This window comes from Schistocerca americana, chromosome X (genome assembly GCF_021461395.2).
Source record: "Schistocerca americana isolate TAMUIC-IGC-003095 chromosome X, iqSchAmer2.1, whole genome shotgun sequence".
In the NCBI taxonomy this organism is placed as follows: domain Eukaryota; kingdom Metazoa; phylum Arthropoda; class Insecta; order Orthoptera; family Acrididae; genus Schistocerca; species Schistocerca americana.
The window spans coordinates 840,858,900-840,886,244 of NC_060130.1; the positions used below are offsets into that span (position 1 = coordinate 840,858,900).

At 43.2% G+C, this 27,345-nt stretch overlaps 1 protein-coding gene across 1 annotated transcript in view; it reads left to right on the forward strand.

Moving 5' to 3' along the window:
- Nucleotides 1-15,337: 15,337 nt before the first annotated feature.
- The window catches only part of LOC124556343, a 38,952-nt gene continuing 26,944 nt past the window's right edge, over nt 15,338-27,345 (forward strand). Inside the window, exons 1-2 of the mRNA XM_047130311.1 lie at nt 15,338-15,434; nt 17,122-17,241. Coding sequence (XP_046986267.1) covers nt 15,338-15,434; nt 17,122-17,241 — 217 coding nt within the window. The remainder of the gene's footprint in view (nt 15,435-17,121; nt 17,242-27,345) is intronic.

The following is a 27,345-nucleotide window of genomic DNA, read 5'->3' on the forward strand; positions in this document are numbered from 1 at the left end:
GATTCCATGTTCTGCTAACAGTCATTGGATCTCGACCAATGCGAGCAGCAATGTCGCGATACGATAAATCGCAATCGCAATAGGCTACAATCCGACCTTTATCAAAGTCGGAAACGTGATGGCATACATTTCTCCTCCTTATACGAGGCATCACAACAACGTTTTGCCAGGCAACGCCGGTCAACTGCTGTTTGTGTATGAGAAATCGGTTGGAAACGTTCCTCATGTCAGCACGTTGTAGGTGTCGCCGCCAGCGCCAACCTTGTGTGAATGCTCTGAAAATCTAATCATTTGCATGTCACAGCATCTTCTTCCTGTCAGTTAAATTTCGCGTCTGTAGCACGTCATCTTCGTGGTGTAGCAATTTTAATGGCCAGTAGTGTATTATGTTCATTTGCTCATCGTAAAGCCTGTGGACTGTTTTCTCTTGAGCCGTTACATTATGTTAGTTGTTCCATAAGTTGCATGTCACTGAGGAACTCCTGTGCTAGCACAAGGCAGTCGAGCCCAGTGTAAGGGTGGACAGAGGCTGTGTATTCCAGATGACGAGAGGTGGGACGTGTACCCTAACTTTTCTTGATGAGTCTTTGTATGGAGTGGGCGATAGAGACCTGGATCGAGGGTTGATTTAGTTCGTCGTGAAGGTCTCTAACCCTAACCAACCTGGGTGCATGTAGGATTATGAAGAGGCAGCGGTTTTGCTGGTTTTGAATGGGCTTGAGGTTTGAGATACTGCTTTCCCCCCCGTAGAGCACCTGTTGAGTACTGCTCGAAGGACCGTTTCTCAGTATAGATGAAGCTTATTGCACGGCTGCTTGTTTGTACTTGTTAGTGGGGGTTGGAGTTGGTCGAAGAGCCGTAAAATCTTCTGTCGTTTGCTCTAATTGTGAAGGTTAAACAGTAGCTTAGCGTCAAGTATGACACCAAAGTACCTGAAATGGATAGCCCAAGAGATTTCTCAGTCGTTGAGGATCCGTCAGTTGCATAGCAGTGGATGCTTCTGAGTAAAAATTATTGCTTTGGTGGCATTGAGAGATATAATTGGTGCATCGCTCAATGACTGTCAGTTGCCCTTGTAAGCGTAAGACAGCTGCAGTCACTCGTCGACCACTGGTGAGAAGGGCCGCGTCATCAGTGAACTGAGCAAGTACCACGTGTGGTAAGATCAGGAGATTGTTTACATCTATGAACAAGAACAGTGGTAAGAGGACTGACCCCTGTGGAATCCTGGCGGCAAGCTGTTTGAGACTGGAACGTTGCCCATCGATTTTTACCAAAGATTCTCTAATTCTGAAGTAAACTATCGGTAAGTTGTATACAGTAATCTGGTAAAGTTCGTCGGTTCCAGAGCTTGAGCAGTAATTTATTCTTCCAGACTCCATCAAAGGCTTTCAGCACATGCAGATATTTTCCCACAGTATAGCCGGAGACATTTAAATTATAAGCTTTGTATTCTGAGACGCAGAACAGCTCCAGATCAACCGACAGTGTGGGCTGGAATGCAGACTGGTCCAAGCGAAAAATGTCATTTTCAAGACAGACTGTTCTGATTTGCTTGTGTATGATTCTTTCGAGGATCTTCGATAGTGTCGACAGCAGGCTAATTGGTCGGTACTTGGCGGATAGTGTGATGTCCATTCCTGGTTTTGGTGATGGTACGACTTGAGCTATTATCCATTCGGATTTGAAGTATCCTAGCAGCATTTAGTTTTTGTAGATGCGTGTAAGCAGTATCGGTGGCTTTCTTGGGAGATGCTTCAATTGCTCGTCAGTTATCCCATCTGCACCAGGAGTGGAATCATTTTCTATTCGGTTGATGAACATCTTCACTTCTGCTGGTGTAGTGAGCTCGAGTATTGGGAACCTAGCTGTATCTCGAATTTTTGTGCCTGACGTCTACTCTGATCTGCTTCTTCATTGGTCTTGTTCAGTGGCAAGTTGTTTTGTGTCTCATGTGCGGGCAAATATTTCGGCATAGACCAGTGTGTCATACTGCTGGCCAGCAGGGCTCTGAATGGCTACCCTTGGAGTATTCGTGCTGCGCAACGACCTCACGACGATCCATTCATTCCCCAATTGCAGAATTAAGGTGGCCACTTTGGACTTAGAATTCTGAGGGATGGTTAGTTATATTGTCCGACTTAAGTGAATGACTGAGTGAGTCTCTTCGGCGTCCAGCTGGCGGCCTATGTGTCGACTCACCTTACTCAGTTCCTAAAAGCTAACTAGTACACAAATAGATTGTGCAAAGTTCTATCATCTGCTTTAAATCGTGCCACATGCTATATAAACCCAATCATCACAACGCTTTTCAGCTTGTCAGTTACTGGGTAAATTCACGTAAGATGGCAGCCAACTCTTTGAAGTACATTTAAGTAAAGTATAAATATAAGGAATCACCTTTCTATTGAATCATTGTGCAACACGAGCTATTTTCTAAGAAATCAGTGAATTATTTCTCATAAACGTGAACTCATATTACAATCTCGTGCTGGAAATATGTTCATACTACTCGTTATAAAACCAAACCTCTATCGTCGTAAACGTAATCCAGTACGATTCACACAGAACAGACTTGCACTTCTGTCACTTTTAACATGGGAGAACTGAAGATGTTATACACTAAAGAGTCAAAGAGACTGGTACAAATCCCTAATATGGTGTAGCGCCATCACGAGCACGCAGAAGTTCCGCAACACTACGTGGCATGGACTCGACTAATGTCTGAAATAGTGCTCGAGGGAACTGACACCATGAATCCTGCAGGGCTTTCCATAAATCCGTAACAGTACGAGGTGGTTCAGATCTCTTCTGAAAAGCACGTTGCAAGGCATCCCAGGTATGCTGAGTAATGTTCATGTCTGGGTAGTTTGGTGGTCAGCGGAAATGTTTAAACTCAGAAGAGTGTTCCCGGAGCCACTATGTAGCAATTCTGGACGTATGGGGTGTCGCATTGTCCTGCTGGAAGTGCCCAAGTCCGTCGGGCACAATGGACATGTATGAATGCAAGTGATCAGGCAGTATGCTTACGTATTGTCACCTGTCAGAGTCGTATCTAGACGTATCAGGAGTTTCATATCACTCCAGCTGCACACGCCCCACCCCATTACAGAGCCTCTACCAACTTGAACAGTCCCCTGCTACCATGCAGCGTTCGTGAATTCATGAGGTTGTCTTCATACCCGTACACTTCCATCCACTCGATACAATTTGAAACGATACTCGTCCGATCAGGCAACATGTTTCCAGTCATCAACTGACACCATGAATCCTGCAGGGCTTTCCATAAACCCGTAACAGTACGAGGGGGTTCAGATCTCTTCTGAAAAGCACGTTGCAAGGCATCCCAGATATGCTGAGTAATGTTCATGTCTGGGTAGTTTGGTGGTCAGCGGAAATGTTTAAACTCAGAAGAGTGTTCCCGGAGCCACTATGTAGCAATTCTGGACGTATGGGGTGTCGCATTGTCCTGCTGGAAGTGCGCAAGTCCGTCGGGCACAATGGACATGTATGAATGCAAGTGATCAGGCAGTATGCTTACGTATTGTCACCTGTCAGAGTCGTATCTAGATGTATCAGGAGTTTCATATCACTCCAGCTGCACACGCACCACCCCATTACAGAGCCTCTACCAACTTGAACAGTCCCCTGCTACCATGCAGCGTTCGTGAATTCATGAGGTTGTCTTCATACCCGTACACTTCCATCCGCTCGATACAATTTGAAACGAGACTCGTCCGATCAGGCAACATGTTTCCAGTCATCAACAGTCTAATGCCAGTATTAACGGGCCCAGGCGAGGCGTAAATCTTTCGGTCGTACAGTCATCAAGGGTACACGAGTGGGCCTTGGGCTCCGAAAACCCACACCGATGATGTTTCGTTGAATGGTTCGCACGCTGACACTTGTCGATTGCCCAGCACTGAAATCTGCAGCAAATTGCGGAAGGGTTGCAAAATGGTTCAAATGGCTCTGAGCACTATGGGACTTAACATCTATGGTCATCAGTCCCCTAGAACTTAAAACTTCTTAAACCTAACTAACCTAAGGACATCACACAACACCCAGTCATCACGAGGCAGAGAAAATCCCTAACCCCGCCGCGGATCGAACCCGGGAACCCGGGCGTGGGAAGCGAGAAAGCTACCGCACGACAACGAGCTGCGGACTGAGGGGTTGCACGCTGAACGATTCTCTTCAGTCGTCGTTGGTCCAGATCTTGCAGGGTCTTTTTCCGGCCCGCAGCAATGTCCGAGATTTGATGTTTTACCGGTTTCCTGATACTCACGGTACAATGAGTGAAATGGTCATATGGCAAAATCCCTCCTTCTTTGCTACCTCGGAGATGCTGTGTCCCATTGCTCGTGCACTGACTATAATACCACTTTCAAACTCTCTTAAATCTTGATAACCTGCCATTGTAGTAGCAGTAAACGATCTAACAACAGCCCCAGATTCGTCTTGTCTTTTATAGGAGTTGCCGACCGCAGCGCCGTCTTCTGCCTGTTTACATATCTCTGTATTTGAATACTCATGCCTATACCAGTTTCTTTGGCGCTTCAGTGTAGGATGAAACGAGCTTAAAATGATGCCGAAAACATTTTCCAAGTGATCAGTAATTCACAATCTCCTAAAGCCTACTCCACTGCATGTGACTGTACAGAAGGGCATCAGTGCACGGAACAATACAAATGAGTGATCTGAGTAACATCAAACTGTAAAACATTCTTCAACACAGCGCATAAATTAGAATAATCTTACCAGTCATCATACATACTGTAATGGCTGTTAAAAACCACGGCTGGCCGTAAAACAAAAGTTGATTCATCAAAACAGCATGCTCCTCAAGTTTAAGTGTAGAAAGCAGACATGTCTTAGCACTTCAAGACATTGAAAAACGAACGTAATGAAGCTCCCTGACGACTGAGGAGCTACTGTAATGCGACTGTGATCTGACAGTAATGGCTGACTTCCTTGCGAACAAGGAACAACGTGGCATTCTCAACCATTCAAGAACGTGATTGACCGATGGCCAACAGCTTAGCATAGACTGATTTTTGGATGCAGTGGCTGAGCAAAGTGTTTGCTGATGTATGAGAATCCACGTATATTGAAGTTAGCTACGTCAGTATCTTAGAGATAGCTGTAAAATAAATATTACTGCTCTTTAAAATGGGAAATAGGTGCGGAAATTAAAGAGCCAACAAACATTTAATCTTTCGAGAGGCTTTGCGTGATAATGGCATTATTATAATTGCACTTGTACTTGACAAAGAGGGACCTATGCCTGCCACAAGCAGGTTTAGTACGAGGCCGCTTGCTGTGGTGATCATGTGGGTGTATAATGTCACTTTACATTAGGTACTTCGTACTTGATATGACAACAGTGTGAAGAAATTCCGTCTAACCAACCCAAGAACAAATTATCGCTCACCTCTCCATGAGGCAATTTTTTAAGGCGCTCCGGAAAGGCTCAAAATCATGAAAAGTTCAATTTTTACTTTTGTGCGTTTTCTGAATCTGCAGACTATTACCTTTTAATAGATATATAATTTATTCAATTCCGAAGACTACAATTATTTTTAAATTTTTTTTGAAATGTGTTCTACATGGGCGTGACCCACTGTGGAGCTGTTAAACTGCCGTCAAATGGTGTTATTATTAACGTCCGTGTTCATCAGGTACATTTTAGTGATGTGAGATAAAGTATGTGTTGTGGCTAACCTGTGATGGTTCAATATATATCGCTGGTATGATTGTCGATTGTTTCATGTTTATTTACTCTGTCGTTATCTCGAAAATATTCGTAATTAATTCTGTTTCTTGAGTCTCTGTTTTGTTGAAGTATAATAATGAGTAAAAGTAAAGTTATTAGAAATCCTCTGAAGGCTTTTAAGAAAAGGAGAAATGTTGGAAAGCCAAAGGTATGTGTTATTACTGTAAACAATAAAGACTGTAACCAAGTGAGTGAACCTGCCCATAGCAGTCAAAGTGGGAAAGAAAATACTTCACAGAAGAAGCTTAGTTCAATGAGTGAAAACTATTAATGTTTTATGGGCGAATCGGATGTGAATGAAATATTTGATATGTCGGTTCTCAAAGGAACTTTTTCAAACTGTGTAAGATGTATTCATTGTAGTGAAGTTGGTCTGGAACTCTCCATAATAAAGCACGTAGGACTTGCTAGTGAAATACAACTGAAATGTGATAAGTGTTCATACATGACCACCTTTTGGAACAGTGTTGCAGTAACTGCAACTGAAGAAATTGGTAGCAAAATCTACGAACACAACAACGAGCGATGCTTGCTTTAGACAAGGAACGCCTTCGGGCTGCAGACAGGGCTGTAAAGAGTCTAGAAATACAAGCAAGAGTAAACAGGAGGAGGAACAAGAGGAAGCTGGAGGAGGAGTTTGCAGAGGATGAAGACAATCCATCCTATGGACATGGAATGCACTAAAAAGTTAATCCAATCTTCGTCGCTCGATTCCCAAAACTTTTATTTTCTCATACTAATTACATGTTTTCTAAGGATCTTCCAAACATATTTGTTTCAAACTTTCAGTAAATGTTACACAGTACCTTCTGCATAATTTAACACAGCCTTCTTCCAAAAAACTGTATATTTTTGAATATATAAATAAAAAATTGCAAAAAAATATTGTGAATTTTCATTACAATTGAAAAAAATCATCTTTAATAACTGAACTAAAATTTTGTAAAATTCCTGTGTTAAGTTGTAGCCCATATTCCAATAAATAATCTGTAAAAAGTTCAACTTCCTACCTCAAATACTTTGTGAGGAAAGATGTAATTTATAAGCGTTATTTTAACGTTGCAAGTATAGGGCGTTCCGGAGCCCCTTAATCGTATAAAAGGAATTTTCGTTTCTGTAAGGAGGCTCCTGAAGTGTGTCACGGTGACTCAGTCTTACGCACAGTCTTTCAACCGTGAGTGTTGAGAATGTTAACTTCCTTGGCTTATCAGGAGACATATAATTACTTTGCATTTTACATTATTTTAAATCACCATATTACAATAACTTAGATGAAAGCTGAATCTGAGCGAATTCTGCTTACGCAAAGTCTTATGGAGGGGGAGCGGGCCGGTGGATGAAGAATTTCGTTTTCTCTGGCCCTCATCTCAGGCTTCTCATTTCTATCCATGTCACGATGTACTGTGTAGAGCTATATGCGTTACTGACAGTTACGGAGCATACGAGTAGTGATCACCACAATAGATCTGTCGGCCACGGTTCTTTCAGTATCTTCTGAGTAATCCATCTGGTATACAGGATGTGTCACAATTAACAGCGAAAACTGGCGCGAGTGAAAGTGTGACACAACAGAAGAAAATAATTTTCCTTGCACGTGTTTCCCAAACGAGTCATCTGTGAGGTAATTGCCGCTGTGTGGATATGAGCCACCTCTGAGTACTGTTTTAAATATTGTCGTAGTTAGAACAAACTTATCTGAAATGTAAACTTTTCGGATTAAGTCCACATCTATGTGGGTTCCAATTTCACCCACTATCTAACTTAACAATAAATACAGTACATTACGTGTCACTATTTAACTGTACACCCGTACTTGCGAAAGGAAGCGTTGCGCGTGTAATCATAGTATTTGAAAGCAGTACTGCACTCGTCTCTGCAGTGTTACAAATCCTTTTCATACCCTGTGATCATCTCGTAAATCTTGACAGGGCTCTACATTTCACTGCTCCGCTATTAACCGGAGTGATGTCCTCTTCACTTTCGAGATATCGTCAGACGGAAAAAAACAGATGACTGAGGTCACGTGATCTTGGAGGCTAAGATACAAGTCTTGCTTAGCATATCCATCTTGGACCACACCGGCGAGTTAAATATTGTCTTATATCAGTAAAAAGAATCCACTCAAAGAAAGAGGAAAGAAATAAAATAGATGCACCACGAATGGGACGGAAACCGGTAGATGTGATGTACATGTGCATACCAACATATTATAATTTCAGAAAAGTTGTACAATGTATTCAAGAGGAATCTTATTGACTGGTGTAGAACTGTGTTTAGTGATGAGTTCCGCTTCGAACTGATCTCCGATGACCAACAAAGACGTGTCTAGAGACGTCCTGGACAGCGATGGAATAGCAACCTGACTGTAGCCCGCCATACGGTCCAACAACCAAGCGAAATGGTCTGTGATGCCATTTAATTTCATAGCAGGACTCATTTGGTTCTCATCCGTGGCATCCTTACAGCGTCACTGTACGTCGACGATATTCTATGCCCTGTTTTGTTGCTCTCGGTGGCAACCCATCCTGGGATTACATTTCAGCAAGATAATGCCCGTCCGTACACGGCGAGATATTCTACTGCTTGTCTTCGCGCTTACCAAACACTAATTCGGCCAGCAATGCTGCCGTATCTCACCTCAATTGAGAACATTTGGAGCATTATGGGCAGGGCCCTCCAATCAGCTCGGGATTTTGACAATCTAACGTGCCAGTTGTACGGTTGGTATGATATCACGATAACTGCTTGCATGAGAGACAGAGCTGGACCAACGCATTATTGACGTGCTCAGTTTGTGAAGCTCTTTATCTTGAGTAATTACCCAGATTTTCTGAAAGTGCAAGCATTTTTTTGTCTGTACATGAGCATTTCTTCTCCATGTTTCCGTCCCATTTGCATAATTGCTTCGTGGTGCGTTTATTTGTTTATTTGTTTTTGGGTGCGTATTCACCTATTTTGCAACTGAATTGGTACCTGTAAAATTACCACACTCTAAGGTATGTTGCAGCAACACTTTTGTAGGTGAAAAGTTTACGAAAATTATAGCAATCACTTAATGTAGAAATCTCGTAGAAACAGAGCGAGGTGTTACGGTGGTTGACACTGGCTTCACATCTGGGAAGTTCAGGTCCCTTTCAGACAAGCCAGATTAAGGACTTCGTGGTTTCCTAAAATCGTCGAAGTGAAATATTGGGATGATTCCTTAGTCAATTTGGAGGTTGCACTCTGTCACTAATGACCCCGTCGTCGACGGAATCATTAATCCCAATCTTCCTTCCCTCCATGCTTCGTTGGCAGACCACTGTAGTGCTTGGTATATCTGATGTCTCTTCTAGGCCTCCTGCCCTGACAGCGCACTCAAGACCCAGACCATTTTACCAGAGAATTTACTATCTATCTGATTCCATAGCTCACCAGATCGTAAATATCGTATGTCTCGATTGAAGATTTCCCTTTTATTCTCAGCCACAGACCCAGTATACACTCCTGGAAATGGAAAAAAGAACACATTGACACCGGTGTGTCAGACCCACCATACTTGCTCCGGACACTGCGAGAGGGCTGTACAAGCAATGATCACACGCACGGCACAGCGGACACACCAGGAACCGCGGTGTTGGCCGTCGAATGGCGCTAGCTGCGCAGCATTTGTGCACCGCCGCCGTCAGTGTCAGCCAGTTTGCCGTGGCATACGGAGCTCCATCGCAGTCTTTAACACTGGTAGCATGCCGCGACAGCGTGGACGTGAACCGTATGTGCAGTTGACGGACTTTGAGCGAGGGCGTATAGTGGGCATGCGGGAGGCCGGGTGGACGTACCGCCGAATTGCTCAACACGTGGAGCGTGAGGTCTCCACAGTACATCGATGTTGTCGCCAGTGGTCGGCGGAAGGTGCACGTGCCCGTTGACCTGGGACCGGACCGCAGCGACGCACGGATGCACGCCAAGACCGTAGGATCCTACGCAGTGCCGTAGGGGACCGCACCGCCACTTCCCAGCACATTAGGGACACTGTTGCTCCTGGGGTATCGGCGAGGACCATTCGCAACCGTCTCCATGAAGCTGGGCTACGGTCCCGCACACCGTTAGGCCGTCTTCCGCTCACGCCCCAACATCGTGCAGCCCGCCTCCAGTGGTGTCGCGACAGGCGTGAATGGAGGGACGAATGGAGACGTGTCGTCTTCAGCGATGAGAGTCGCTTCTGCCTTGATGCCAATGATGGTCGTATGCATGTTTGGCGCCGTGCAGGTGAGCGCCACAATCAGGACTGCATACGACCGAGGCACACAGGGCCAACACCCGGCATCATGGTGTGGGGAGCGATCTCCTACACTGGCCGTACACCACTGGTGATCGTCGAGGGGACGCTGAATAGTGCACGGTACATCCAAACCGTCATCGAACCCATCGTTCTACCATTCCTAGACCGGCAAGGGAACTTGCTGTTACAACAGGACAAGCACGTCCGCATGTATCCCGTGCCACCCAACGTGCTCTAGAAGGTGTAAGTCAACTACCCTGGCCAGCAAGATCTTCGGATCTGTCCCCCATTGAGCATGTTTGGGACTGGATGAAGCGTCGTCTCACGCGGTCTGCACGTCCGGCACGAACGCTGGTCCAACTGAGGCGCCAGGTGGAAATGGCATGGCAAGCAATTCCACACGACTACATCCAGCATCTCTACGATCGTCTCCATGGGAGAATAGTAGCCTGCATTGCTGCGAAAGGTGGATATACACTGTACTAGTGCCGACATTGTGCATGCTCTGTTGCCTGTGTCTATGTGCCTGTGGTTCTGTCAGTGTGATCATGTGATGTATCTGACCAAAGGAATGTGTCAATAAAGTTTCCCCTTCCTGGGACAATGAATTCACGGTGTTCTTATTTCAATTTCCAGGAGTGTATTAATTTGCTTTCGAAATGATACCAGGTTCCATTCGCCCCTCCCCCTTCCCCACCACCACCACCACTACCACCACCACTGCTCAATCTATTTCTTAGTGCATCTAGTCTGGTATGACATGATGTAACAATGTGGGCATTGATTTGTGTCCCGCCTCCCGCGTCTCTTCGAAGAGGATTGACGTAAACACCTTCAAAATTCCAGTGGCAGTTTACTTTTTTCTTGTCAGCTCAGATTCTCGCAAGAAATCACTGCCGGGACCTATGACTAATATCAGAAAACTACACGGGAGCAGAGGTAGAGGGCCTTGCGTGGAACACCTCCATCTCTTCATGGACTGTACAGCCCTATGAAAGCATTAAAGAATGCATCGCTCTACATTATATCCCTTTATGATCATGGGCTACAACGTATGTATTCTTAAGCGATCATATTGTCAAGACGTAGCCGTTATTATACACCGTCCGCTATTATATATCTAAAATTACACCAACTAGTAGAGAGCGAAAGTAACTAGAGCGGCCACAGCTTTGCAGAATATTAGAATATATGTTTTGCTAGCAGAGTTGACTGAGAGATTGGGAACAAAATGAGATATTTAGAAACGGGACAAAATAAAGTGTTTTGTCCATCAAAGATGAAAGATTTTTGTCAAAAAAATTTATTCGCCGTTTAACTTCACAGAAAGTTCGATGTGCTGCCTAGATGTGGAGCCGAGTTTCTGCCCCCTCACTGTCATATTTTGTTTCAAATTCTACGCCTACGGCTTATCGGCGTCTCGATACGAGACTGTATCCGTAAGAACGCCGTTAATAATACGTATATTGTTGTATCTGCGGCAGCAGAGGCCAAACGCGAACGATATTCCTCAGTCTGTTTTTATTAGGAAAGACCAAAAAACAAGAACATTGCTGATGTCGAGAAAGTAGTCGAAAGAAAACACAATTTAAGCAAGAAACAAAGTATGGATCTCACTTCGGATCGTGTAACAGTAGAACAACAGAATGTTTTCCTCGTTAAGTCTTTCGCTCGAGAAAGTCCATCAAGGAAAAGATGGAAACAAAACTACTAGGGAGGGGTCGACAGCGCATTACCACAAAACTGTCGAGGGAGATCAGACGAGCGTTACACGACACTCTTGGGTCACAGTCCGAAGCTGCCACTCCTGACAATCCGGGATTACCATCAGATGAAGCGTGTGGATGTTCCGGTCGGGCTGACATCCCTACAAGTCCGGGCGGCGTGTCAAACTACCTTCTAGCCTTTTTTTGTGGGAGGTTGAAATACAGCTCTACCTGTGGCTCACGGTCTTACTCTCTTGGTGGATAGTAAAATTGTTCCATTCGACAATGATGTCATTCCAAAGACATCTCTAGAGTACACGTTGAAGGTGTGGCGGTGGCACTTGTAGCCCCATACCACCCTCCGACGGTGGAAGTTAAGGTCATAGGCAAATGTTAAGTAACTGCGAAGGACATTACGTATCAACAGTGGTGGTTTACGATGGTCGATACCCATCGAGTGATCAAGTCAACACTAATGCTTCATCAGTGGCCGTAACAGTGCTATCGTTAGCCATGGTCAGAATCGGAGTCCTCAAGGGTGGTGAAAGGAACAGGGTGTCTGTGCCAGTGCTGGGGAGACGTTGTGCCAATGTTTTGTAAGCCCGCGACCGTGTCGCGTAGGGCTTCTACTTTGACATAGAGATTCCTTATCTTTCCGCATGGACGTTTTGAGAGTGGCCATGTCCGTTTCCTCGTGGAGGGTAGCTTCCCTCGTGAGGGGAGGGGCATGCAGGCTCCACAGAAGCACCTTATTCTGCAGGCGCAGGAGGATCTGCATCCGGGAGGCACTAATCGTAGCACACACAGTGAAGCCATAGGTGAGGGAAGGGTGGACAACCACCCGGTACAGCCGGAGCTTGGTGACGAGATTGATCCCTGCTGGTGAACATTGGGTACAACGCTTTTATCAGCTTGAGCCCTTTTTGGGTTACATATTCTGCATGGCGATGGAAGAGCAGCTTTTTATCTATCCGGACACCTTGGTATTTGGTTCAAATGGTTCAAATGGCTCTGAGCACTATGGAACTTAACTTCTGAGGTCATCAGTCCCCTAGAACTTAGAACTACTTAAACCTAACTAACCTAAGGACATCACACACATCCATGCCCGAGGCAGGATTCCAACCTGCGACCGTAGTGGTCGCGCGGTTCCAGACTGTAGCGCGTAGAACCGCACGGCCACAGCCACCGGTTGGTATTTGGTATCAGGGAACCATGAAACCTGGACGTCTGCAATAGCTCCGGCTGTACCGGATGGTTGTCCACCCTTCCCTCACCTATGGCTCCACTGCGTAGGCTACGATTAGTGCCTCCCGGATGCAGACACTCCTGCGCCTGCAGAATAAGGTGCTTCTGTGGAGCCTGCATGCCCCTCCCCTCACGATGGTAGGTACCCTCCACGAGGAAACAGACACGGCCACTCTCACAACGTCCATGCGAGAGAAGACAAGGCGTCTTTATGTCAAAGTAGAAGCCCTACGCGACACGGTCGCTGGCTTACAAAACATTGGCACAACGCCTCCCCAGCACAGACACTCTGTTCCTCTCACCACCCTTGAGGACTCCGATTCTGACCATGGCTAACGATAGCACTGTTACGGCCACTGATGTAGCGTTAGTGTTGACTTGACCACTCGATGGGTATCGACCATCGCAAACCACCACTGTTGATACGTAATGTCCTTCGCAGTTACTTAATATTTGCCTGTGACTTGAACTTCTACCGTCAGATGGTGGTATGGGACTACAAGTCCCACCGCTACATCTTGAACGTGCACTCCAGTGATGTCTTTGGAACGACATCATTGTCGAATGGAACAATTTTACTATCCACCATCTGCTTTCATTTCACTCACTATGATGAAGGCAGCCCGTATCTGTGTTCTGTCATGCGTGATGCCTATGTTGCAGGTGGACGCGATGCATGCCGCATATCTGAAATTAAGTTACGACGTCTTTATAGCCACAACCTCAGTTTTACCTCGTTTATGAAGTAAATGGTGGAAAACACTAGGTGGGGGAACAGTCCCGCCCGACTCAGCAGTTACTGTATAAGAACGTTTCAGCGTTTCATGGATAAATGCTTTAGGATGTGCCACAAGTTTGTCGAACCGAAGTGACTATTGACGAGTTCTCGATGCAGTATAAGAAAGCGACTAATTGACTGTACAGTTACTGTTAAAATTTGCTGTTAATGTTTCTTAAGTAGCGAATAGCCCTCAGGCGCTTCATAAGAGACTGTATGGAATACCACACAGTTTAAGTCAAATTTTGTGTGTATTATACTACTGAGACTTTTTATTATCTATGCTTCAGACGTACTCTTCTGAAAGGCAGCTTGTCATGCTCTTATCGTGGGTGTAGCCTAGTGTTCACCTTATAATGTTTATTCGCTTTAAAGAGGAATATACAGCGCGGATATTAACTTAAGTAAGTGGTTACAAACTTTTTAATTTGAAAAGAACTATCCGTTGTTACAAGGATATGACTTATGCATTCACGTACGATCTGGGAGTGCTCTTTTCAGTTTCCTTTGGAATCGAAGTTGCCACTTCCTTATCACAAGTGTTCAATGTCACCTCCACTGGACACACGACAAACACCCAGGCGGTAGTCAAACTCTTCCCATATATTTGCGAGCATGTCCGGCGTTAGTGCAACCTTGCTGTAGCTATGCGGGGTTTATGGGAGGGACGGTACATAGGTGGAGTCTTTCACTAAATTACACAAAACATCGTATACCGTGATACCAGGTGACCTTGGAGGCCAATAGTCCACGGTGAGATCTATTGCTGAGGCAGCTCATCGTTAGGAAACACTCTTGCATGCAGGTTCCAGAGCCTTCCGCTTCGTCTCGTTCAAAAATTACATCTTCCGATTGTCCTCGAGACTGAGGAAAGAGCCATAACTCCAACATATCCAGGTATGTGACTCATGTAACCATCTTCACCACAATGAGGAACAGGTAGCAAATCTTTTTCTCGGGAAATGGCACGAAACACATGATATTTTGAGGGCGATCTGTGGACTTCCCCTTGCATAAACTACCAGTCTCTTGAACCTACAGCTGTCATCGTCGAAAGCTTCGGCTGTAAGACGTGCAGTGTCCCACATCACATGAAAATCACGTCGCACAACTGTAACTGAATTGCAACTGCTGTACAGGAGATCGTAAACCATCATTTGTTGCTGTGCTATCCTCAGCCTCTAGTCAACGCACAAGAGATAACGAACGAGAAACCTGCACTAGGATGACTCCTATCGGCAGCTGCATAAACAACCACGTAACAACTTCTAGTTTTGATGCATAAATTCAAATTTGCCACATATGTCTGTCCTCATTCATGTTGAACTTATAATTTTGTTAAATTGGTTGAATCTTTTGGGCCGGCTGAAGTGGCCGAGCGGTTAAAGGCGCTACAGTCTGGAACCGCACGACCGCTACGGTTGCAGGTTCGAATCCTGCCTCGGGCATGGATGTGTGTGATGTCCTTAGGTTAGTTAGGTTTAAGTAGTTCTAAGTTCTAGGGGACTTATGACCACAGCAGTTGAGTCCCATAGTGCTCAGAGCCGAGCCTTGAATCTTTTGGAAATATGCTGTTCTTCCACACCGACTTGTTTGCCATTAGCAACAGGCCTGTACCTATTGCAAAAAAGAAACACGTCTCTCACACTGTACCTGCAATAAACCGTACGAGACAAGAACTGCTATCCTTTACATGTACAGGATTGAACATATCATCGCGACTTAGCAAACGTATCTGTGTACAAATAAAGCAGTAGGTTATGCTATAGGCAAAGGTTTCCTGACTGACTTTCAAACGAATAAATGTTTTTTGCATATTTTTGCTGGACTCCTCCTGATACAATAATACGAGGGTTATTCAGAAAGTGAGGAACGATCGGTCCCGAAATGGAAACCACTGTGAAAATCCAACGAGGCTTTTCACAGACGTTTTCGGCAGTGTCTCTAGTATGCCCGTCGATGGCATCAAGACGCTCTTTTCAGTTGTGAGCGCAATGTGAGCGAGTATAGGTGCCTAGAACAACGATGTCTCCCGCCAAGTAGGAGGGTCCGCTGAGACGCTTCGCCTTAATGAATGCAGCCCACCTAACACAACTGCCACGCCCTTCCTTCTCCATGGCAATTCTTAGCCGCACTCTGCAGGGGTAGTGAAGACTCTTCTGCAGCCTTTTCGATGGGAAGTGTTCGATCACCCTCAACACAGCCCTAATTGACTCGTCCTCAGTATCATCTCTGTTCACATGAAACGCTGGATACGAAGACAACACTTGGGCGCAGGATACGCTATAGACCAGCGTAGAGTATTATCGAAAAGCACAGGCAGCTGCCTTCTATGACGATGGTGTTGGAAATTTGGTATAACGCTCAGACAAATGTCTAAGTCGGAGCGGCGACTATGTAGAGATTTACCTGGAAGGTGTAGCTAAATGTGCAAAGAAAACAGTTTTGATTTTCGCTGTGGTTTCCATTTCGGGACCGACCGTTCCTTACTTTCCGAGCAACCCCTTGTAGTATGCGGTTCCAGCAAATATACAGCTCCTAGATAAACCGACTTCGTTATGGGCACAAAAAGTATGGAAATGTTAGGAATACCATATAAAATTAATTTATTTTCTTAAGGGAGTATAAAACTACTGTCATACGGAATGAAACCCCATCTGGAATACGAACAAATTAATATTCTTTGAGAATGAGATTTTCACTCTGCAGTGGAGTGTGCGCTAATATGAAACTTCCTGGCACATTAGAACTGTGTGCAGGATCGAGATTCGACCTTTGCCTTTGGCGGGCAAGTGCTCTACCATCTGAACTACCCAAGCACGACTCACGACCCTTCCCCACAGCTTCAGCCAGTACCTCGTCTCCAACCTTCCAGACTTCACAGAACCTCTTCTGCGAACACAGTTTTAATCTGCCAGGAAGTTTCATATCATCGCACACTCCGCTGCACAGTGAAAATCTCATTTTGGAAACATCCCCAAAGCTGTGGTTAAGCCATGTCTCTGCAATATCCTTTCTTCCAGGAGTGCTAGTTCTGCAGGTTCGCAGAAGAGCTTCTGTGAAGTTTGGAAGGTAGGAGACGAGATACTGGCATAACTGAAGCTGTGGAGACGAGTCGTGAGTTATGCTTCGGTAGCTCAGATGGTAGAGTACTTTCCCGCAAAAGGCAAAGGTCCGGCACACAGTTTTAATCTGCCAGGAATTTTCAATATTCTTTGAGGTGGGGGTGCACACAGTGCACTTTCAAAAGCAGCTTTCCTTTTGTAAAACACATCAGTAACTCAGAGATTTTATTTCTGCTTAACTTTTCCAGTTCTTAATGTTTATTGAGAGGACAATTTTTATTTTGCAGAGATTACCTGCGGTAACCCGGACCAGTATCCCCACGCCGAGAGCGAGCTTACTAACGGGTCATCGACTATAAATGCTACTGCTGAATACAAGTGTGACTACGGCTACATGATGTCTCAAGGTAGGTTTCCGCCACTTGCATCGCAGAGCAGACTTATATTAATCGACCACAATACTATTGCACCTGGGATGGAAGGTACTTCGGTCAGATTATCGTGAGCCAGCGCGTAACAGTGGTTGATACTGTGAGCATAACTGCTCTGAAAACATTGACAGAGCGATACGTTTTCCGTAGTCACCACTGTATTAACTTACTCTAACGTCACGACATGTTTATGATATCTGCCAAGTGCAATAATTCCGTGGTCGGGTAATAGATCTGCTTTTTGTTGTACCTTTATCCCACGTATCAGTTATGTGTAGACATTGTTTTCTGCACAGATTTATACCACGCAGCTACTCTGTAATACCGAAGTTTTCAGTACACTCTTGGGGGTGTGATAATACAGGTAACAGGCACTTTTTGCACCAAACAGTAAATCAGAGTACGCTCAGGAAATTATTGGAACTTCCTCATCATCATCATCATCAGGAATAGTGTGTTACCTGTATTCACTCGGCCTGTAGTTCAGGATCTCCTGGGAGTTCTGTGATTTTCACATGAGGCATTGTCTCCAACCTTCACGGCATTTTTAAAATTTTGCGTTCATGTTGAAAACATTTAATTTTATTCCAATATCTTCATCTCCAATCATGTCTCTTGATCTACAGCCTTTAGTCTTCCTTAGGAACTTCATCTCTGCTGTTTGAATTTTATTGTCTTGTTTTCTTTTTCGTGGTAACCAGCTTTGGCTTCCATAAAATATCACAGGAACCGCCATCGCTTTATAGAATTTCTTAATGGTCTCTTTTTGTACTTTAAGGCCCAATCTTCTGCAACTGACACCACAGACAGTGTGTATTTTGTGTACTTTCTTTTCAATATCAGAGTCAAAATCAAAGTTTATAGCACAGCCTAAATACGAGATTTGGGAGACTTGTTCTAAAACTGAAGTCTACAAAACAGTTATTGATCTGACTGGATATTTCCTTCGGAATGCCATTATGTACGTTGTATTACTAGAAATTTTAAAGTTGCATTTTTGGCGTAGTCCATTCGGCTGATATATGGAGGTTTGGAAGTCATCTTCGTTCTTTTGAACAATAACGACGTCATTTCCAAACAAAAGTACATTCATGTATTTCTCAGTCGTTATCTTAATTCCGTCGTTTACTTTATCTTTCCAATTACGAAGAATGAAGTCAATGTAAATATTAAAAGTAGGTGATAGTCTACACCATTGGCTAACATCTTCGTTAATATTTATTTTCTTCTGATCAATTTCTACCTGTATTTATTAAAATGCATGTATTTTTCTAAAGACTTTTCACTACCTCTATCACGTGATAAGGATATCGATATTCATATTTAATCTTCCATAGTCCATCACCGCTGCTGGAGCTTATTCCTATGAAATAACATGCACTTAGCAGGTGCTGAATGTCAGTTGTGTCACCATCCAAAAGGTACCGTTCTAGCATATTTCTTACGCCTGTTGTGTCGGGCGCTGAATGATGTTCTGAACTGATCCATTACAAATGGTTTGTGAAATCCAGCGACTGTGAAAACAAATGGTTTGTTTATAAATAACTTTCCTGCTACCAGTCATGACCTTCCTTTATGTGTATTTCACACGACGCCTTTTGGGAAATGATTGTCATTTTCAAGAGCGTTTTTCTCTATATACTATCCCATTTTTTGGTAATGTTTTTGGTGTGTGAGGTTTTGCACTGCTCTGTTGCCTTTACTGCAAAAAATTAAGAACCCACCATTTTAAGTTGATTATCTAGCCTTATGTGTAGTTACTAGCGAAATTTGGAAGTACTTGTACTTACAGTTTTATTGTGGTCAATTTGTGGATAGTCTCACTCATATTAAACATAACACACAATTTTATGTGCACAGTATACATCCACAATAACAAACTTGCATAAACAAGCAGACAGAAAGATGTTTTACATGTAGTCAACAGAGGTACTGGTATGGGTCTTCAACAGGGTACGTATACTTCTGTATAGGCAATAGTTGTCTTAACAGTCTGAATCATAATTTGCTTATATTATTTACAGTGGTGCTTATTTTAATGTGTTACTAATTTTATTTAAGTATACTTTCGAAGCATTTGAAGAAATTCACTGATTCACTTTCAAGTTTCTTGTTGAATGTTTTATCTTCATATATTTTTGTAATGTGAGTACATCTCCAGTTCCTCTAACAGCACCATTTTATGACTTTTATTTAGTCATTAGAGTACTTCGACATTTTGCTCTACTTTGCCAAATGGGTCTTTTGTATTTCATACGTGTGTTGCTATTGTAGATGTGTGTGTAGGCTTTAATGTGCTCTGTGTACCTGGTGTTGAAATCTCCGGCTTTTTGTCTCAGGTAGAACATGGACCCTTCCTGGCATGTTACTTTGTATATTGCAGCGTCTGACAATGGTTTATTATTACACTTTATGTTATGTATTTGTTTTATTGTAGTTTATTATTTTTAATTTGTATTTCTGAAAATATTTTATTCTTCCGTGATATATTGCCGATGTAGGGGTGCTAAATATACTCGTACATTTTTTCTTGTCTTTTTTTGTGTGATGTGATTTGTGTCTGGATATTTCTTCACTTTGTCTAGTACTGCGACTGCCATAAAACTGTCATCATTGGCAGCTGCGAACTGTTTCACTATGTCTATTTCTTGTTGCATGTTTACTTGGTTCAAAGGTATTTTAGTCACCCTATGTAGTATTGACTCGTATGCTGCCTTTTTATGGATGTTCGGTTGACATTAGGTTGTTGGAATTTTGGTGTCATTCATTGAATTTTCCTTACAGATTTTTGAATGTGCATGTGTTGTTCCGTCTTGAACTATTTAGTTCCAGGTAATTGATGCTTTTTCTCGTTCATGTTCAGCTGTAAAGGTAATTTTCACATGTGGAATACTGAACAATTTAGAACATCAGTTATGTCTTTGTCTAGTAGTGGGATCACGTATATTGTACCATAGGTGACATACACGTATATCAGTTGAAACCAAAATTATTAAACTGCCAAGGACTTGCCTAAAGTAAATTGAATTTTACAGGAGGTATGTAGATGACAGACTATTGCTAGTGAAAGGGGATGCCATAGACATAAAAGATATTCAAAACTGCTTCAATATCCTATATGAGAAAATTACGTTTCTAGTGTAACATGAGCAAGATCTGGACCTAAATATTACCAGACACAACATATGCACATTCAAAATTCGTAGGGAAAACACAACGACTGACACCTCAATGTCTGCCACATCAGGTCACCCAAACATCCATAAACAGGCTAACAATGCTACGTGAACCAAGAAAACACGCAACAGAAAATAAACACTGTGAAACAGATTGCAGTTGGCAGTGTTTATATCGTAGTTGACACAGTAACAGACATAGTGAAAAAAGACCAAGACAGAAATCACACCATCCAAAGAAAAGATAAAAACAAATGTATGTCTAGCAACCCATACATTGACAATATATCACAGAAGATAAAAAATATTTTGAGAAACTACAAAGTAAAAATTGGGTTCTCTACATCTTCTAAACTACAACAAAAACTAATGCATATCGTAAAACGTAATCATGACCCATACTCAGACTCTGGATTACACAAGATAACTTGTCAGAAATGTACCATGTTCTACCTAGGACAAAAAAGTCGAGTTTTCAACTCCAGATCTACAGAGCACATTAAAGCCTACATACGCACATACAACACACACACAAAGTCAGCAATAGCCACACACAAATACAATACTTTAAAATGCAGAGAAAAATGTCAAATACTACATCGACTAAATAAAGGGCATAAAATGTATCGGTTAAAATAACTGGAGATACATTTACGTTACAAAAAATGTGAAGACAAACTATTCAAGCAGGAACTTGTAAGTAAACCAGCGATTTATTCAGATGCTTTGACAGTAAACTTAAATAAAATTAGTAACACATAGAAATAAGCAATAGATATAAGCAAATTATGACCCACATGGTTAAGATAACCACCCTCTGTACAAAAGCATATCATACTCTGTGGAAGACCTACAGCATAACCTCTGTTGACTATATGTAAAATCATGTTTGTAACAATTTGTGTGTGTAATTTGTTATTGTCAACGTATACTGCGCACAGAAAATAGTGTTTGATGTTTAATATGTGTGGCACTCTTCATATATTGACCGCAAGAAAACTGTAAATACAAGTACTTCCAAATTTCGCCAATAACTATACATAAAGCTTGATAATCAACTAAAATAATGTGTTTTTTATATTCTGCAGTAACGGCAACAGAGTAGTGCAGAAGCTCACACGTGAAAACATTAAGGATAATTGGCATAGTATACAGATAAAGAAGCACCTGAAAATAGCAATCATTTCCCAAAAGGCTTTATGTGAACTATAAATAAAAATAAAATCATGACTAGTAGCAGAAACGTTATTTCTGAACAAACCCAGTGTGATAATATTACTTTACCGGAGGACCATGTTGCATTTCTTTCTTCATAAAATGAAAAAAACGCTATTGCTTAACACTGTACTGGGTGGAGAAAAATTGTTGCTTTGGCAGTCTGCATGCGATTCTTCATCCGAATTCAAGACAAAAGCGCATCTAGCAAAACCCAGCACCACCCACCAAAAGATTTAATAGTGATTTTAAAAAACGAGGCTCTGGCAACCACAAGAAAGTGTACGCCGTTATCTGTTCGAAATAAGGGACACTATTATAAATATACGAAAATACATGTTATTGCTAATTGCACAATTACTTAGTAGTTAATTCAATAGCCATCATTATCGATTATAGCTTGTCACCTTTTTGGCATGCTTTTCACGAGATTTTCGGCATATTCTCTCAGTAACGATCTCCTTATCATCCTGATTTTATATGACAGTTGCTTCAAAGTATACAGGGTGGTCCATTGACCGTGACCGGGCCAAATATCTCACGAAATTAGCGCCAAATGAAAAAAAAAACTACAAAGAACGAAACTTGTCTACCTTGAAGGGGGAAACCAGATGGCGCTATGGTTGCCCCGCTAGATGGCGCTGCCATTGGTCAAACGGATATCAACTGCGCTTTTTTAAGTAGGAACCCCCATTTTTATTACATACTCGTGTAGTACGTAAGAAAATATGAATGTTTTAGTTGGACCACTGTTTTCGCTTTGTGATAAATAGCGCTGTAATAGTCACAAACATATGGCTCACAATTTTAGACGAACAGTTGGTAACGGGTAGGTTTTTTAAATTAAAATACAGAACGTAGGTACGTTTGAACATTTTATTTCGGTTGTTCCAATGTGATACATATACCTTTGTGAACATATCATTTCTGAGAACGCATGCTGTTACAGCGTGATTACCTGTAAATACCACATTAATGCAATAAATGCTCACAATGATGTCAGTAAACCTCAATGCATTTCGCAATACGTGTAACGACATTCCTCTCAACAGTTAGTAGTTCGCCTTCCGTAATGTTCGCACATGCATTGATAATGCGCTGACGCATGTTGTCAGGCGTTGTCGGTGGATCACGATAGCAAATATCCTTCAACTTTCCCCACGGATAGAAGTCCGGGGACGTCAGATCCGGTGAACGTGCGTGCCGTGGTATGGTGCTTCGACAATCAATCCACCTGTCATGAAATATGCTACTCAACACCACTTGAACCGCACGCGAGCTATGTGCCGGACATCCATCATGTTGGAAGTACATCGCCATTCTCTTATGCAGTGAAACACCTTGTAGTAACATCGGTAGAACATTGCGTAGGAAATCAGCATACATTGCACCATTTAGATTGCAATAGATGAAATGGGGGACCATTATCCTTCCTCCCATAATGCCGCACCATACAATAACCCGCCAAGGTCGCTGATGTTCCACTTGTCGCAGCCATCGTGGATTTTCCGTTGCCCAATAGTGCATATTATGCCGGTTTTCGTTACCGCTGTTGGTGAATGACGCTTCGTCGCTAAATAGAACGCGTGCAAAAAATCTGTCATCGTCCCATAATTTCTCTTGCACCCAGTGACATAACAGTACACGACGTTCAAAGTCGTCGCCATGCAATTCCTAGTGCATAGAAATATGGTACGGGTGCAATCGATGTTGATGTAGCATTCTCAACACCGAGGTTTTTGAGATTCCCGATTCTCGCGCAGTTTGTCTGCTACTGATGTGCGGATTAGCCGCGACAGCAGCTAAATAACCTACTTGGGTATCATCATTTGTTGCAGGTCGTGGTTGACGTTTCACATGTGGCTGAACACTTCCTGTTTCTTTAAACAACGTAACTATCCGGCACGCGGTCCGGACACTTGGATGATGTCGTCCAGGATACCGAGCAGCATACATAACACACGCCTGTTGGGCATTTTGATCACAATAGCCATACATCAACACGATATCGACCTTTTCCGCAATTGGTAAACGGTCCATTTTGACACGGGTCAAAATGTGTCATGAAGCAAATAGCGTCCGCACTGGCGGAATGTTACGTGATACCACGTACTTATACGTTTGTGACTATTACAGCGCCATCTATCACAAAACGAAAAAAGTGGTCCAACTAAAACATTCATATTTCTTTACGTACTACACGAATATGTAATAAAATATGGGGGTTCCTATTAAAAAAAAAACGCAGTTAATATCCGTTGGACCTATGGTAGCGCCATCTAGCGGGCCAACCATAGCACCATCTGGTTTCCCCCATCAAGCTAGACGAGTTTCGTTCTTTGTAGCTTTCTCGTTTGATGCTTATTTCGTGAGATATTTGGCCCGGTCACTATCAATGTATCACCCTGTATATTGTCTTTCCTTTGAGCTTCATCTTAATATACTACCATCTGAAGACATTGCAGGCCAATCTATCGTGGAAACCCTATTTTCTTGTTTCCTGTTTGTATGAACACATGCATGAACCAACATGCCCAAACATGCAGGCAGAGGTTCTCACTCCTCCTCCGGATACTGTGTTTCTATTGTCTAATGCTGGAGACAACGGGAGGGCTAGCGCAATTGCGATATCAAAAACGGCGGGAAATAGTTCATTTGCACTACCACGTCAAATTAAATGTTTAACAATTTACAGGAGTCAAATAGATCACTTAAAATACGAACTACCACCTTGAAATGATATTTTTTCATAATAAAACTTATGTTCAACGTTTGAGAACCACATACTAACACTTTGTAAATCAAGTAATTAAATTTCAGCAACAATTAGATCATAGCGCTAAATATATCCGAGGTCTTGTGTGCACCGACGTTTTAGAACACAAGCACCCTCCTCAACCCCAATGTTTCCACCTTACGCAAAACATATCTGACGAAAATATTGTCCAACTGTACATACACGCAATCGCCAAGCGCGCGCTGGCCGACGACTGCTGGGGAGCAGCGACCGTGTTGCCGTGGAGAGTACAAGAGACCTATTGCCACGTTTTCCATTGCGGCAGTTGTCTGCACATCTCCAGCCGTACCAGATCCTCAGAGACTCAGAGGGCCATAGACACGGGTTCCCAGGTAGATGCCGTGTTTCTTGACTTCCGCAAGGCGTTCGATACAGTCCCCCAGAGTCGTTTAATGAACAAAGTAAGAACATACGGACTATCAGACCAATTGTGTGATTGTATTGAAGAGTTCGTAGATAACAGAACGCAGCATGTCATTCTCAATGGAGAGAAGTCTTCCGAAGTAAGAGTGATTTCAGGTGTGCCGTAGGGGAGTGTCGTAGGACCGTTGCTATTCACAATATACATAAACGACCTTGTGGATAATATCGGAAGTTCACTGAGGCTTTTTGCGGATGATGCTGTGGTATATCGAGAGGTTGTAACAATGGAAAATTGTACTGAAATGCAGGAGGATCTGCAGCGAATTGACACATGGTGCAGGGAATGGCAATTGAATCTCAATGTAGACAAGTGTAACGTGCTGCGTATACATAGAAAGAAAGATCCCATATCATTTAGCTACAATATAGCAGTTCAGCAACTGGAAGCAGTTAATTCCATAAATTCTGGGAATAGGCATTAGGAGTGATTTAAAATGGAATGATCATATAAAGTCGATCGTCGGTAAAGCAGATGCCAGACTGAGATTCATTAGAAGACTCCTAAGGAAATGCAATCCGAAAACAGAGAAAGTAGGTTACAGTACGCTTGTTCACCCAAGGCTTGAATACTGCTCAGCAGTGTGGGATCCGTACCAGATAGGGTTGATAGAAGAGATAGAGAAGATACAACGGACAGCAGCGCGCTTCGTTACAGGATCATTTAGTAATCGCGAAAGCGTTATGGAGATGATAGATAAACTCCAGTGGAAGACTCTGCAGGAGAGACACTCAGTAGCTCGGTACGGGCTTTTGTTGACGTTTCGAGAACATATCTTTACCGAGGAGTCAAGCAGTGTATTTCTCCCTCCTACGTATATTTCGCGAAGAGACCATGAGGATAAAATCAGAGAGATTAGAGCCCACACAAAGGCATACCGACAATGCTTCTTTCCACGAACAATGCGAGACTGGAATAGAAGGGAGAACCGATAGAGGTACTCAAGGTTCCCTCCGCCACACACCGTCAGGTGGCTTGCGGAGTATGGATGTAGATGTAGATGTAGATGTAGATCCTCTGAGGCGGGAGAGACTGTCGCTGTGACCTCCCAGCTGTCAACCAACAGATCTCCATCAGGGGAATAATCGTCCACTGCAAACACTCGCCGTATTGAGTCTTCTCAAATTTCCACATAAAAATCAGAGAATACACGCAACACTTTTGTGAGGCTAAGCTTCAGTTTCCAGTTGGCCGAAACTTTGTGACCACTCTTATCGCTGGCCGTGACACATTGCAATACAAGCAGGCCCGACTTGGACGTTTAGTACTAACTGCAGTTCTCCCCAAACATAGACTCCCCCCCAGATTAAAAAATCTATTTTACCCAATCCGAGACATTGATATTCTTATCGATACATCAGAAATTTCTCACGCAAAATGTAGATTACACCCCTTTATATGAGTTATTTTCGAAGACAGAAGAAACCGGAGCAAAGAAAAATCTTCACGTCGCTAAAGTATTCATAGTTCTGGTGGAAAATCTGCCCAACAGTATGGTTCAAAACTGGCTCAAATGGCTCTGAGCACTATGGGACTTAACATCTACGGTCATCAGTCCCCTAGAACTTAGAACTACTTAAACCTAACTAAACTAAGGACATCACACACATCCATGCCCGAGGCAGGATTCGAACCTGCGACCGTAGCAGTCGCGCGTTTCCGGACTAGGCGCCTAGAACCGCGAGACCACCGCGGCCGGCCCCAACAGTATGACATAGGCTATATTTTCTGTAAGCATTCTCTCATCATCAGCTTAATATCTGTTACATTCTGCATCACAGGACTAGAATAAATTCATTTCTGGCTCATGACGGAGTGCTAAGAGCATGTTCTATCTCTATCACATGATACCTCCTCACTTTTGAACTCTCTTATAGTAAACAAATGCCTAATTACCTATGAAGTCTCTTAAGGTCGCAGCACAGAGCAGTCGTATATAGCAGATTAATACTGTGTATCACTTTATAGATTCGTTAATACAGCTAATTTTATTACCATGATTATCAGCGGAAAGCGCAGGGAACGAAGGAGTAAGCACTATGGCTCGTTGTCATGAGACGCCGGGCGAAATCTCCAACAGTGCTGACAGCATTTGTAGCTCGCACTACAGTCTGACCAGTTGCTGTGATGGAAATGATGCGAGGAAGTCAAAAAGTCTCATGAAAGCGTATTTCGAGGATATTCATGTTGACATATGGTACTTATTTGGAGCTATGACTGTGACATGAAATTGAATGAATGCCACAGCACAAGTTCAAGCAGTTGACTGTGCAATGGCTTGTGAAATGCCACTTAATGTCAGCTCGTATAGACCAGCAAGCACTATGGCAAGCATCACGAAAACTTCCTAATTCTACCAGTGAATACCGAGCAGTACTAGGGGGCATTACTTCGATAAATGTTGGACAAGCCCTACAAGGTGAAGAACAATGCTGCACGTTGAGGTCAGCATGAAATTCCCGATACACATT